The sequence below is a fragment of the Bison bison genome, unplaced genomic scaffold (genome assembly GCF_000754665.1).
Source record: "Bison bison bison isolate TAMUID 2011002044 unplaced genomic scaffold, Bison_UMD1.0 scf7180017864160, whole genome shotgun sequence".
Lineage (NCBI taxonomy): Eukaryota > Metazoa > Chordata > Mammalia > Artiodactyla > Bovidae > Bison > Bison bison.
The window spans coordinates 8,999,611-9,015,282 of NW_011494732.1; the positions used below are offsets into that span (position 1 = coordinate 8,999,611).

The 15,672-nt window shown below is 41.8% G+C and overlaps 1 protein-coding gene across 1 annotated transcript in view; it reads right to left on the minus strand.

Moving 5' to 3' along the window:
- The window catches only part of TMEM233 (transmembrane protein 233), a 40,174-nt gene that overhangs the window by 5,399 nt on the left and 19,103 nt on the right, over nucleotides 1-15,672 (minus strand). Inside the window, exon 2 of the mRNA XM_010841401.1 lies at nucleotides 7,974-8,114. Coding sequence (XP_010839703.1) covers nucleotides 7,974-8,114 — 141 coding nt within the window. The remainder of the gene's footprint in view (nucleotides 1-7,973; nucleotides 8,115-15,672) is intronic.

Here is a 15,672-nt window from a genome sequence, read left to right on the forward strand (position 1 = left end):
AAGGCTTTCTTATCTCTTCTTGCTATTCTTTGGAACTCAGCATTCAGATGCTTATATCTTTCCTTTTCTCCTTTGCTTTTCGCTTCTCTTCTTTTCACAGCTCTTTGTAAGGCCTCCCCAGACAGCCATTTTGCTTTTTTGCATTTCTTTTCCATGGGGATGGTCTTGATCCCTGTCTCCTGTACAATGTCATGAACCTCATTCCATAGTTCATCAGGCACTCTATCTATCAGATCTAGGCCCTTAAATCTATTTCTCACTTCCACTGTATAATCATAAGATAAGGGATTTGATTTAGGTTATACCTAAATGGTATGTGGTTTTCCCTACTTTCTTCAATTTAAGTCTGAATTTGGCAATAAGGAGTTCATGATTGGAGCCACAGTCAGCTCCTGGTCTTATTTTTGTTGACTGTATAGAGCTTCTCCATCTTTGACTGCAAAGAATATAATCAATCTGATTTTGGTGTTGACCATCTGGTGATATCCATGTGTAGAGTCTTCTCTTGTGTTGTTGGAAGAGGGTGTTTGCTATGACCAGTGCATTTTCTTGACAAAACTCTATTAGTCTTTGCCCTGCTTCATTCTGTATTCCAAGGCCAAATTTGCCTGTTACCCCAGGTGTTTCTTAATTTCCTACTTTTGCATTCCAGTCCCCTATAATGAAAAGGACATCTTTTTTGGGTGTTAGTTCTAAAAGGTCTTGTAGGTCTTCATAGAACCATTCAACTTCAGCTTCTTCAGCGTTACTGGTTGGGGCATAGACTTTATTCTTACTTCCCTTCTAATGCAAAGGGAGGATATGCTGAGGTCAGGAAGAACTCGTTTCAGTCTCCTTATAATGTAGAAGCTTTACCAGTAGAGAATGGGTTCATATCTGCCAACTCTGAACCTGCTAATAGGAGATAGTCATGGGATCCTTAACCTTAGAAGTCAAGTTCTTCTTTAATGGAACTTTGGAACATAATGTCTCTTATTGCTAAGAATGACAAGCAAGTATTTTTAATACGTGGTGGGAGTGCGCTTGGCTCTTTAGGTACCTACAAGGCCACCTAGGGATGTAAAGTCAGTGAAAGTACAATGTATGTGTATTTAACTTACAGAAATAAACTATTTGTATTTTTCAAAGAGAAAAAAAGCAACTGTTGAAATGGAGATACTGGCCACCAGGCTGCTCGATGCTTATGAGTATGAATGGGTATAGGACTCCTGTTGAGCTCAGAATGTGGTTCCAGTGTTTGAACATACGACATGAGCCCTAAACAGCCAACAACCTCAGCTGGTGTTTGACCCAAGGACAGTATCCGTCCCCACAGTGGAGGGAACACTGGCTATATTGGGGTGATCAGGAGACACTGTGTGACTCTCAAATAGGGTACCCTCCTATAGATACGTCCAAGATTAATTTTGATTATTCAAAGCTCACCTGATGCCCCGACATTATAACTTCACCCCTGAGTAAGAAGCAGCTCCACTGGTTGTCATTTATTGTATTTGTGGCAGACAACACTGGTCTCCCTCACACCCAGGTTTGGTCAACTGATTTTGTGCTAAAGGAGTTCCACTGAATTCAACCATGAGCATGATCACAAGGAGAGAAGAAAGAGGAGACTTGGGAGATGTGTAAACTTTCTAGGAGGTAGGGCAGGGGAAGTAGCAATCACTGAAGCTTCTTCCAGGTGGCTTAGGAATGTGAAAAAGTCTTACTTTGCAGCCTACGTCTACCTATTAATATATAAAACTGCTCTCCATTAGGGACTTTCCTGGTGGTCCAGTGGTTAAGACCCCATACTCCCAATGCAGGGGGGTTTAATCCCTGGTCAGGGAACTAGATCCCACATGCTACAACTAAGAATTTGCATGTCACAACTAAAGGGCCCTGTTGCTGCAAAGAAGAAAAGATCCTAAGTGCCAGAACTAAGATCTGGCACAGTCCAAAAAAAAAGAATGTTCTCCATTAGAGGCAAAGCTTTAGTATAGTGTTTTTACAACATTAGAATACTTAGAACTAGGTTTTGGGGGTTAGCAATGCTGTGATAATGCAGGTTTCAGGGATATTCGGAGTTTTGATTGTGGGTCTGGGAATCTGTATTTTCACAAGCATCCCCGCTGGATCTGTCACAGGTGAGACCTGTGCTTTGTGGAACATGACAAGAATAGCCTAACCTTGCTTGAATCCTCAGATGCCAGCAGAAAGTAAAAGTCTGCAGACTTGTTGTTTTTGGCTGAGGATGCGAAAAATCAGGATCAATAAACAGATGGCTGCAGTATTTAAATGTTTCACCTCTGTGATTCATTTCTCTACTTTCCCTAGCAACCTATGAACAGGGAATTTGATAACTCCAAGAGACTGCAAGTTTCTGATTCCATATGAACAGAGCACTTCTCTCCTACTAGCTCAGCATTCTATCCCAAACTGTTGAATAAATTTGAGTTCAGTAATTCCCAGTTCTAACAGATTTGATGTCATCAAACTCTTAGCTTTCTTTGCTCCAACCACCACATGACTTACAGAGATATCCTGTAAAATTAGGATAGGTGATACAAAAAGAGATCATATTTGTGGTTACTGGAGGCAGGTTCTGAGGGGAGGGATAACTGGATGGTGGGGGTCAAAAGGTACAAACTTTAGTTATAAGATAAGTATAAGATATAATGCGATAAATAAACGCGGCTGTGTGTTATATATGAAAGTGGTCTAAAAGAGCAAATTCTGAGAGTTGTCATCACAAGGAAAAATTTTCTGTTTCTTTCTGTATCTATATGAGCTGATAGGTATTCACTAAGCTTACTGTGATAATCATTTCATGGTGTATGTAAGTCAACTAATTGTGCTGCACACCTTAAACTTATACAGTGCTGTATGTCAATTAAATCTTGATAAAGCTGGAAGGAAAAAAAAATTAGGATGAATGAGACTTTCATATGAGCTTGGGTGAAGACTATCATGACCTGAATCTGTTCCAAGAAAGTGAACCACCAGAGATTTCAATCATTTGAAAGAGAAGAGATTGGTTATGGTTTTCTTAATAAGGGTAAGGAATATATATATACACACACACACATACATATATACACACACATAAAGGCACGTGGCTCAGTCATGTCCAACTCTTTGTGACCCCATGGACTGTAGCCCACCAGGGTCCTCTGTCTATGAGATTATCCTAGCAGGAACACTGGAGTGGGTTGCTATTTCCTCTTCCAGGGGATCTCCCTGACCTAGGGATTGAACCCACGTCTCCTGCATTGGCAGGCAGATTCTTTACCACTGAGCTACATGGGAAGCCCTTTTTGCAGGACTTAACAAGTTTTTAAAAGATAGTAGGAGATTTCAGACAGTTTTTTTTTTTTTTTAATGAAATACAGGAAACTGACATACTCAAAGCTTTTGGTCTTGCCTCTAGGCTAGGCCTTCTCTAAAGTCAGATTTTCCCAGCCCCTCCACGGAGGTCCTTGCTTTGATTGTTACAAAAGCGTCTCTCTGCGGGTACACCTCCTGGGTGGTAAAATGATTCCTGTCCTTGGCCTTGAGTTTGATATAACATGTTAGGATGACGAGTTTGCTGATGTAAATGAAAACTGACCACTCTGTTAATGGCTAGTGCTATTAGTGTGTTCTTCCTTTTCGATTTGGGAGGAAGGAAGACTGGCAGAGTGTTCTAATCACCTGCAGCAGAGTCTTTGGGAGGGAGTGGGGAGCTTGAAAATGCAGATTCTTGGTCCTCGCTTATGACTCAGTGAGTTGGAATCCTTTGAGGTAGGGCTCAGATGTCTAACTCTTTTAAAACTCCCCAGGTAAGTCTTCTGCAGCCCAAAGTTTGGGAACCTCTACTTTAGTAATTCCACAATTTGGTTCAATTCCTCCAGTAAGCCAGGCTGGGAAATTTATTTCAAAGGATTACTGAGAAATCGGGTCTTATTATTGGTTTTAAAGGAAAACAGAACTGATTTCATTCACTGAGGTCTAGTTTCTTACTGTCTCATACACATGCACACACACACACGACAAAGCTTTTAAATTTTAGTTTCTCTGTGGAATTCTAACTCTGGAAAACATTTTTGCTTTTTTGGATACCACAGAAGGAAAAGTAGCTAAAGGGAACCTGACCATACAGATGGGGAAACAATTCTATCCTCACTTTATAGAGAGGCAAATTGAGGCACAGGAAGCTTCCTTGCCAGGGTGGGACTTCCCTGATGGTCGGGTGGCTAAGACTCTGGACTCTCAATGCAGGGGGCCTGGGTTCGATCCCTGGCCAGGGAATTAGATTTCACATGCCGCAACTAGAGTTCATATGCCACAATTAAAGATCCTGTGTGCCACAACTAGAAGATGCTGCTTGCCACAACTTAAGAAAAATCCTGCACACTGCAACTAAATATCCCACATGCAGCAATGAAGACTGAAGATCCTGTGTGCCACGACTAAGAGCTGGTGCAGCCAAATAAATAGGTAAGATCAAAGTAAATACTAAAAAAAAAATGCCAGAGTGGTCTGGGTGGTAGAGCTAGGATTTGAGTCCTGGCAAAAAGAGTGCTGAGGGCCAGTTTCTAACCACTGTGAAACACTTCCCATCAGGGAGAAGCAATGGAGAGGTGACCTCCTCTCCTATCCTTCATTACTACTACTAACAAAACCTCAATCACAAGGATACAAACATCAGAGCTTCACCTGCATACAGAAACATTCTTATTGAGAATGGAGGAAGTCCTCATGTGGAGAACTCCCTCAATGGAGGAAGACTTCTGGGTCCCCAGTGAAACTTCTTGCCTGGAATCTAATAGGCAAACTGAACTTTGAAAGCCATATTGTCCACCAGAAACTCTATAAAGTAGATAATGTCCAGGTTGCAGGTGTGATTTTTGTATGTTTTTGTTTTGTTTGGGGCCCTCATCATGTGTTTAAACTGTGTGAATTGGTGGTCAACATCTAAAAATCAGGAGATTTTTAAATAAAGACCCAACTTTCCAATGTTTTTTGGAAAATGGGCCCATGAGGTCTGTGTTCTAAGTGGTGACAACCAGCAGGAGCAGAGTGGTGGCTGCTCCCTTTAAACTGTGCTCCTCTTCTCACCACAGTCCCCACTGTTCCCGATCAACCTGCTTCATGCATGTATAATATGTTCCCTGCCTCACTCCTGCAGCCCTTTGATTTTCTTACCCTTGGCCCTAACTCATCGTGTTCTTCTGGCGGGTTGGAACCTCAAGGCACCAGCATTATAGTTATAATTCTAGAGTTATCCACAAGGTAAGAGCCATCTACTGGCCTTTGTTAGTGCATGTACTAGAAAGGATGTGCTGGCTTAGAGGTTGTGAGGTGGTGTGGTTAACAACAGCTTCCAGGAACTTCTCTGGCAATTCAGTGGCTGAGACTCTGTGCTCCCAATGCAAGGGGCCTGGGTTCAATCCCTGGTCAGGAAACTAGATTTCTTATGCCACAAGAAAATCTTGCATGCTGCAACAAAGATCGAAGATTCTGCGGGCCTCAGCTAAGACCTGGTATAGCAATACAACAATAACAACAAACATTTTCCAGAGCCAGGTTACCCTGGGCTCACCCTCAGTCTTTTCTACTAATTAATTGCGAGATATCAGGCAAGTAGCCTCATTTCTCTGAGCCTCTGTTTCTTCATCTGCAAAAAATGGGGATAATATCACCTACTTCCTGGGGTTGTTGTGAGGACTCAGTGAGATTTAATTCATGTGAGAGCGTGGAACAGTACCTGGCATATGGTGAGTTCTAGGTCAGTGTCAGTTGCTATTATTATCACCACTTAGCTCAAACACTGATCTGGGCAGTATGTATTTTCACAAGTCCCCAGGAGTTACACCAGGACTTGGCCTTATTTACCCGGAACACCGTCCTTCGAGTTTGGCTCATCTATTCAAAGCCCTGAACTCAGTTCAATAGCATCTTGAACTCTTTGAGGTCCTTCCTCCAGTCATGCTGATAATCATAGTAATAATTAACAAATGGTTTTTATTTCTTTATGCACTGAAAAGGAACAGACGCCAACCTACACACATTCTGTGCATCATCTTATTAACCTTCACAGCAGGTTTATTAAATGGGTACAATTATAAACCCCAGTTTAAAGGGGAAGAAACTGAAGCTGAGGGAGGCAAGCAGTTGGCAGAAGGTCTCACAGTAAGAAAGTGGTAAAGGGGGCGGGTACTTGTGCCAAGGAAGTCTGGTCCCAAACCTGCACCGTGTTACCCCACACCCCATGGCCCCATGCTCACACATGCAAGCACATTACCCTTCCATTAAAGAGGAAAGTCGGGTGTGTTCTCATCTATCTTTCAACTGCCTTCTCCTTCACAGGCCAACATCATCAATTTGCCATCTTGTAGGCAAGACACTTTGAGGTGCTTTTGACATCTTAGTGTCTTTTTCTCCTCTCTTTTGGTCAAAAGAGATCATATTTTTTCCTTTATGACACTTCCTATTTTGATATCTCCTCCTCCACCCAACGGCCCCTGATTGCTCATGGATCTGGCTTGTCTGATAGTAAGTCGACCCACTGGGACATCCACTACCCTCTTGGTTGCCAAGGTGGGCTTGGCTGATCTAAAAGGTGTCCCCTTCCTCCCATACCCACCCAATGGGCCCCTTCCTGAAACCAGGTCAAAAAGACTGATCTTCCCAGCTTGAGGGAAATGGTGTTGGAGGAACAGTGCTGCTATGAGAGAAGAGTGGAAGGATTTCTGAATTCTTATCTGTTTGGCCAGGAGTTACACAGCGAGACAGAGATGAATCTGGGCTTGTCATTCCCAGATCCTGGTTGTCCATCATACTACCTTGCCCTTTTGCAAAACTCTGATGGAAAGTATCAGTGGTTCTAGTGGATGGAGCCCATCTCCACTGGCTGGAGAAATCAGAATAAATTTGTCCTGATCCAGAGAGAAACATCATCTCTTTGTGAGACGAGAGCTCACTGAAAATACCAAACATAGGCAGAGAGCCTTCTGTTCTTAAACTAAGAACAGTCAGGCTAGTTGGATGCAGTGTCATGTAGGAAATCATTTAGCAGATTAGATGCTAAGGCAGAACAAGTGATAACCTTAAAGTTCCACTTATTGTCATACACTTCCCACTCTCTTACAGTTAGGTGGAACTATGTGACTGGTGTTAGTCGATCAAATATGAGCCTAAGTGACAAGTATCGCTCCAGGGCTGAGGCAGTGAAAACCCATGTGGGATTCTCTGGCTTTTCCTCTCTCCTGTCTTAGCCTGAGAAGCCCTCATGTTCTAGATCAGAGGCTGGAAAACTATGAGCCATGGGCCAGCTCCCTGTTTTTATAAATAAAGCTTTATCACACACAGCCACATTAAGGCATTTATAGATTGGATATGGCTGCTTCTGTGCTAAAATGCAGAGTTAAGTAGTTGCAACTGAGACGTTAATAGTGGCCTAAAATATTTATCATCTGGCCCTTTACAGGAGAAGTTTGTTGACTCCTGTTTCAGACAGAGCAGCTACAAGATGGTGTAGTCTGGACCCTGAGGGACTGTGTGGAGGAGAGACTTTCTGCAAACCCATGTGGCCTGTGGAATAGTAGTGAATAAAGATGAAAACCCTTTTGTTTGAGACTGCTACTGGAGCACAATCTAACCTATCCTAGCAGTTTCCAGTGGGCTTTTCAAGAAAAGGCACCTTAGAGGACTTCCCTGGAGGTCCAGTGACAAAGACTCTGCACTCCCAATACAGGGGGCCTGAGTTTGATCCCTGGTCGGGGAACCAGATCCCACAACTGCAACTAAAGATTCCGCATTTCACAACTAAAGATCCCTCTTGCCACAACTAGATTCCGCATGCTGCAACTAAATGTCCCGCATGCCACAACTAAGAGCTTGCATGCTGCAACTAAAGATCCTGCATCCTGCAACAAAGATGGATTCCATGTGCCGCAACTAAGACCTGGCGCAGCCAAATAAAAATAAATATTAATAAAACCAGAAAAGCTTACCTATTTCCAAGTGAAGTGAACTGTACAAGAAATAGCAATGACGAGAAGGCCAATAACGATGGAGGCAACGGCCACCCACTTGGCATTCCTTCCAAGCCGCTTGGATCCTTCAATGTCTCCATCCTCATAGCTGTTCTGAGCCTGGGGGACACAAGGGAAGAGCTGGTGATGACAACCCACAAGGAAAGACATGGTTTCCCAGGCTGATCTGAGCCAGTGGCATGGTTACCACCTCCTCCAGGAAGTCTTCCCTGAACTCCCAGTCTGAGTTAACGTCCTCTTCTGTAGTTCCTGATTACTTTCATCTTAATATTTACCTTAGCATATTGAAAAGAATGATTTGGCCTCTCCCATTAGAGTATAAGTGTTATGCGAGCAGGGACCACTGTCTCCTTGTTTAGCACAGTATACCACTGTCCAATGCAATATTTGTCATGTAGATGATATGCAGTAAATATTCGTATGCTGAAAGGATGAATGGGTACATCTGTCTCATCCATTAGAACAGGGGTCTGCAAGCCATGGCCCATAGGCCAAATCCAGCCTGTGATTTTTGTAAACAAAGTCTGTAGGGAACACAGTCACAATCATTTGTTTACTACTGTCTGTAGCTGCTTTCATGTTATAACAACAGAAATGAGTAGCTGGGACAGACAGCGTATTGCTTACAAGTCCTAAAATATTTATTATTTGGTCCATGACAGAAAAAGATTGCCTGCTCCTTATGCTAGAAGGTCAGGGACCTGGCTGACCTGTTCACTCTTTTGCTGAAGCCAAACTGTCACACACCTGGCACCTACTCACACAGCCTCCTCAGCTGTTAGAATACTGGGAAACTTCTGTACTGACTGTTAGGTAGCAGCAGCCACTTCCCAATTTCCCAGCCATCCTGCTCTCTCCACCGAGTTTCTCCAGACATCTCCATGATGCAGGGTATCACTAGGCTCAAGATGGTATCCTTGTGCAAAGGCACAGAATCTTCTGTGCCCTTTGGAGAGATGTCTGGTCCATTGTAGGAACTCAAGAAATCTATATTGGCTGAATGGGTGATGAATACATCAGTTTTCCTACAGAATATGAGTTCGCTGATGGCATCCTGGAGCCCCAGGCAAAGGAGAGGTGCTCAGAGAGTCCTTGCTGCTGAGCTGAAGGTCAGATGCTATCCCTCTCTCTTATTATAAGCCCTCTTTATCATAACTCCCACTGCCGAGACTTCCCCAAAAGCTGTGCTGTAGCCCAAAGAAGACTGGAAATCTGCATTTGTAAGTTAGGGATAGAATGATTCGATCCATGCCATGAATTGCAGGTTTCCGTGGGAACCTCTATTCTTGACTCTGAAAGCACAGCACTTCAGTAATAATCACCCTTCTTCGTGGACTATGAAGAGGAATGAGGCATATGCAGACAATTACAAGCCAGAGAAACTCCCAGTAAACCACAGAGCTTTCTGCTTCCGGAACCTTCCATTAATTCTTGGATCTGGGCCATCTTAGCAACAGGCTGGGAGACTTGCCTCCCCAGGGAGTCTTGCTATCAGGCCTCTTGTGTGAATGGGAGAGTGAGAGCTTGAAATGATGCCAGGGGCTGCCGGCAGGGAGAACTCCAGAACCCTGCATCCTGAATTCTTAACCTGAATTCTTAACCCTGTGTGTCCATCAGAAACACTTGGATAGTATTAAAAATAAATGCCACAGGCTCGGCCCTATTCTGGAGAGACTTCAATTTAACTGGTGTAGGAGCCAGACACCAGTTTTTTAAAGTAGACATTGTGGTAAAATGTGCCTGACATAAAATTTACCACTGTTGAGTGTACAATTCAATGGCACTAAGTACATTCAGGTTGTGCAAATATCACTGTCATTAATCATCTCAAACTGAAACTCTGTTTTCATTAAACACTCACTCCTCATTCTTCCCACCACTCCTCCCCATTCCCAGCCCCTAGCAATCACCATTCTATGTCCTGTTCTTATGGATTTGACTACTCTAGGAATTTTATGAGTTGACTCATACAATGGTTGTCTTCTATGATTGGCTTATCTCGATAAGCATAATGTCCTCAAGGTTCATCTATGTTGTAGCACGTGTCAGAGCTTCTTTCCTTTTTGAGGCTGAATAATATTTCATTTTATGGATATGCCACATTTTGTTTACCACTCATTCACTGATGGATACTTGGGTTGCTGCCAGAGTATTTTTTAAAAAACCTTCTCAAGGTCAAAAACCTTTGGTCTAGACAACTATCTTTAACATCGTGCAAGGTCAAGATGTTCACCATCTTAAGACTTAACCCAAGAAAATGTGTCATGGAGCATGGGCTCTAAAATGCAGAGAGATCTAAGTTCCGATCTCATGTTTTATCAACTGTGAGAATTACAGCAAGCTATCAAGCTTTCTAAGCCTCAGAGTCCTTATCTGTAAATTGGGGACAACAGTAATAACACCTCCTTCATATTGGAGGGGCCAATGAGTTAATGCATGCAAAGTGGTTAGCACTGGTCTAGAACATAATTTATGCTCAATAAATTAGCTTTTACTATGAATTGCCACTGCCTGTTTTATTCTTCTTCTAAAGCTGAGGTCCTTGGGGTGAAACAGAATCTTCTGGGCTACTTATGAGAATTATGGGCGATCAATCTCTACTCCTTGCTAGAACAGAACCTGGCAACCCACGTTTGGGAAACTTTGTTTTAGAGGCTTCACAAGTAAAGTCACTGCATAGAATCCTAGAACCCTGAATTGTGAGTTCATAATCAGTTTAAGATTATATAGATTCAGGCTCTCCTAAATTGATCATTATTCTATCATGGTATCTTCAAAAAACCCAGTTCTGAGATTAGTCATGGTGATATACTTGCACTGCTGTAACCAGGAAAAATAAAACAAAGAAAACAATGAGACATTCCTTGCCAATCTGTCCCCCAAACATTGTCAAGCCCTGGCTGTTTGGATGAAAACCCAGTTTCGTGTTCTCAGTAGCAGTGGGGACAACAGCCAGTGTGTGCCATGGTGAAGGGTACATCTACATCTGTGCATTGCCCATGAGCGCAGGGGAAATGGGGCTACCCAGGCCACTTGTCTGCTGCAGATCAGCAGAGCCATGCTGGTGACCTGGCTAAGGGGCATGGGGGTGCAAGACTTGGGCAAATCCTGTCCAACCCTCATCACCTGTTAGCAGTCTGGCATCTTGTATGTAACCCTTTTCTTGGCAATTCACCATCCCTCTGGAGCTCATAAAGGAGATGTTGAGTCATCCCAGGAATGGATCCATGGTTAGCTTGAAAAACAGGTGAAAAGCCTCTTTCAATATTAGTTGTAGACTCTTTTCTTCCCAAGAGTCCTTTTATGAATCCCTTTCTTCCTCTGGTTCTTGGAGAAGGGGCTTCCTATGGGTAAATCTGCTGGGTAAATGTAAGGATATGGGGGAAGGGATGAAGGTGGGGTTATTTAGAACTCTCACATTTCACTTTAAACGACTTCACTGGTGAGGGGCTCTGGCTTCAGGGTCATCATCCAACAACAGAGCAGGAAGGGATTAATCCCCCCCTCCTCAGTTCATTGGCTGGAGTTCTTTTCTCTCCCAACTGGAACTGTGTATTAATATAGGTCTGTTGGCAGATGCTACAGATTGAAGTGGTAGAAATGGGTTTGAGAGAAAATGCATGGTTTAGAAATCTTTTTCTGAAGGGCTTAAAAAGCAAACTAGTCCATCTGCCGTGGAAGAACTATAAAGAAACAAGGGATGACTTTGATACTTAAATTTATATGATCGTCTTAGTTCTTTCACCAATTCTGAATGCAATTCATGAACATGCAAAGTATTTGAATGCCATAGAAACGTACACTGTAGATAGTAAGCTCTTCTCTCAATTCTATTTCCCAAAGATAACAGGGTAGTACATTTGCTTCTAGATTTTTTTTTTCCCATGAATAATATGAAAGGAAAACTGACACTTTCTCCTGGTTTCATTATGACTAAGCACATCATGTACCACAGTTCATGAGAAATAGCAATTTGTATGCTGAGATAAACCAAGAACAACAGGTTAGTCTGTTTAGCCTGCATCCTTCCAATACTGAAACCTTGAGTATTTCCCATAAGGCTTTGCAAAGACAATTTCATCTTTGCCTTTTGTGACATGGATACCTAAACACAGGTCCCCTCCTTTGTGGATATGTAATCTTTTGAGAAAGATACTGTTTTGCTTTGTTTTTTTTTTTTTTAATCAGGAAAAGATTAATGGAAAACCTGGTAATCCTGGAAATTTTGCATTCATTTCCTTTAAATACTGTGGTTTGCATTTGGCTGGCTGGCCATTTTGAGGCTGGACTTCCTTGTATTTCTTTTCAAGTAAAATTTTTTTCTTTTCTAATTGTTTTGGCCTCAGTTTTTCTTTGACAAAAATCATAATGATAACAGATAACATATACTGAGTATTTGTTACGGGCCAGACACTTTTCAAGGGTTATTTCATCAGTCTTCATAACAACCCTGTGAGGCAGATGCTTTGTTTCCATTTTACTGATGGGAAAACTGAGTCACAGAGAAGTTAAAATAATTTGTCTGAAGTTACATAGCTGGTTTGATTCTCTCTCTCAGAGTTTTTTCTTTTCCTCTTAGCTAAAAATGTCAATGGCACCCCACTCCAGTACTGTTGCCCGGAAAATCCCATGGATGAAGGAGCCTGGTAGGCTGCAGTCCATGGGGTCGCTAAGAGTCGGACACGACTGAGCGACTTCACTTTCACTTTCCACTTTGATGCACTGGAGAAGGAAATGGCAACCCACTCCAGTGTTCTTGCCTGGAGAATCCAATGGACGGAGTAGCCTGGTGGGCTACAGTCCATGAGGTTGCACAGAGTCGGACACGACTGAAGCGACTTAGCAGCAGCAGCAGCAGCATACTATTTGTGTTCTGTAACTTGCTTTTTACCACTTGTCATAGGGTAGGGGTGGCTTTCTAAGCTCATGCTTCTGGGTTTGTCTCACTGCTGTTTTCTTTATCCAGTCATGATTTAAAGTACATTGATAAACTTTCTAATGTTGCACTGTCCTGATTCTTGGGGAAAAACCTTAATTTGTCATGATAAACTTTTGGTAGGTAACTTTCTGTTTTCAAAGAACTTAAGACTTACAGAAAAGTTGCAAGTATAGTTGTCTCACTCTTTTTAATGGATTTGTACTAGTCACTTAAATGGTCACACCTCACTAACATTTCAGCTATTTAAAGTTTGTGGCAATTACATAATATGCTGCAACAGACACTCTCATTCATATATTTTTGTACACATCTGAGTGTCTTCCTGGGATGGATTCCTAGGAATGGGATTACAGAGTCAAAGGGTATATTTATATTTGGAGATAGAGTAAAATTGCATTGTAGAAAAACTGTACAAATTTACATTCCCACTAACAGTATTTATGTGTCCTTTCCTCCACAACCTTGCCCACACTGTATGTTATTCATCTATTTTTGCTGTTTTAACAGGCAAAAAGGAATCTCAAAATAACATTTCTTTATTAATGATGAAATTGAATCATGTTCAGATTTCCACTCAAACATCACCTTCTGAGAGAGGCCTTCTCAGGTCAGTTTATTTAAAACTTTCCCAACTGACTAATACAGTGCCTGGAAATCAATAAATACATGTTGAATTAACAAACATATGTACGGATAAATGTTTGTCAGGTGTATTTCTTTTTTTTTTTTAAATAACTTTATTTATTTTTGACTGTGCTGGGTCTTCGCTGCTGCATGGGCTTTTCTCTAGCTGTGGTGCGTGCAGGCTACTCTTCGCTGCAGCGCGTGGGCTGGGACGACTTCCCTCCTTGTGGAGCACAGGCTCTAGGGCACACAGGTTTCCACGTCGCAGTGTGTGGGCTCAGGAGCTGCAGCTCCTGGGATCGAGACCACAGGCTCAATAGTTGTGGCACACAAGCTCAGTCATTCTGTGGCACGTGACATCTTCCCAGATCAGGGATCAAACCTGTGTCTCCTGCATTGGCAGGTGGATTCTTTACCACTGAGCTACCAAGGAAGTCCCAAATGTATTTCTTCTTAATGATTTTTATACTTATATCTTTTTGTCTAGTTGTCTATTAATTTGATAATTATACATTTGCAGAAATGTTTTACATATTATAGGTCAGCACCATGCAATAGAAATATAACGGGGACAACATACTTAATTCAAAATTTTCTGGACATCCCTGGTGGTCCACTGATAAAGAATCCACTTGTCAATGCAGGGCATATGGGTTGAATCCCTGGTATGGGAAGATTCCACATGCTGCAAGGCAAACTAAGCCCATGTACTGGAGTCTGTGAGCTGCAACTACAGGGTCCATGTGCTGCAAATGCTGAAGCCCGAGTGCCCTATACCCATGCTCTGCAACTAGAGTAGCCCCCACTCTCCACAAATGGAGAAAGCCTACATGCAGCAACAATGACCCAGTGCAGTAAAATAAATTTGTTTTCTAGTAGCCACATTAAAGAGGTAAAATTAACTTTAATAATATATATTTTATTTAACCCAACATGTCCAAACTTTTATCATTAAAATCTGTGGTGCTATTTCAAATACTCAATAGTCACATGTGGCAACTCTAAGAATAGCACAGAAAACAATATACATTAATCTATTACGTATGTTGCAAAATTCTCTCCCAGTTTCTCCTGGCCCATTGTCTTTTTCCCCTAAATTATAAATTTTATTTTGATATAGCTTAGGGTTCACAAAAAGTTACAAATATAGTACTAAGAGTCCCCTTGTACCTTTCACCAAGCTTTGGTTAATGATGATATCTTAAGTACCCACAGTATTTGGTCAAAACCAGGAAATTGAAGTTGATTGATATTAACTCAGTTATACACCTTATTCAGATTTTACCAGTTTGCACATGCACTCTTTTTTTTATTGTTTTATTTTTTTGGTATGTGTATAGCTCTATGAAATTCTGTCGCCTGCAGACTGGAGTGACTATTGCCACAAAGAAATTCTTTCATGGAGGGTATAGAGAAAAGGGAACCCTCCTATACTTTGGTGGAAATGTAAGTTGTTGGAGCCACTATGTAAAACAACATGGAGGTTCCTCAGAAAACAAAAAATGGAATTGCCATACCATCTAGCAATTCCACTCCTGGGCATATATTTGGACAAACTGTAATTCCAAAAAGATACATGCACCCCCATGTTCATAGCAGCACTAGTCACAATAGCCAAGACATGGAAACAACCTAAATGTCCCTCAACAGATGAACGGATAAAGATGCAGCACATTTATATACAATGGAATACTACTCAGCCATAAAAAGAACAAAATAATGCCATTTGCAATAACATGAGTACAACTAGGATTATCATATTAAGTGATATAAGTCACAAAAAGTAAATCACTTATACATGGAATCTAAAATATACACAAATGAACCTCTCTAGGAGCTAACTGTGGCTCAGATCATGAACTCCTTATTGCCAAATTCAGACTTAAATTGAAGAAAGTGGGGAAAACCACTAGACACTCAGGTATGACCTAAATCAAATCCCTAATGCTTATACAGTGGAACTGAGAAATAGATTTAAGGGACTAGATCTGATAGACAGAGTGCCTGATGAACTATGGAATGAGGTTCGTGACATTGTACAGGAGACAGGGATCAAGACCATCCCCATGGAAAAGAAATGCAAAAAAGCAAAAT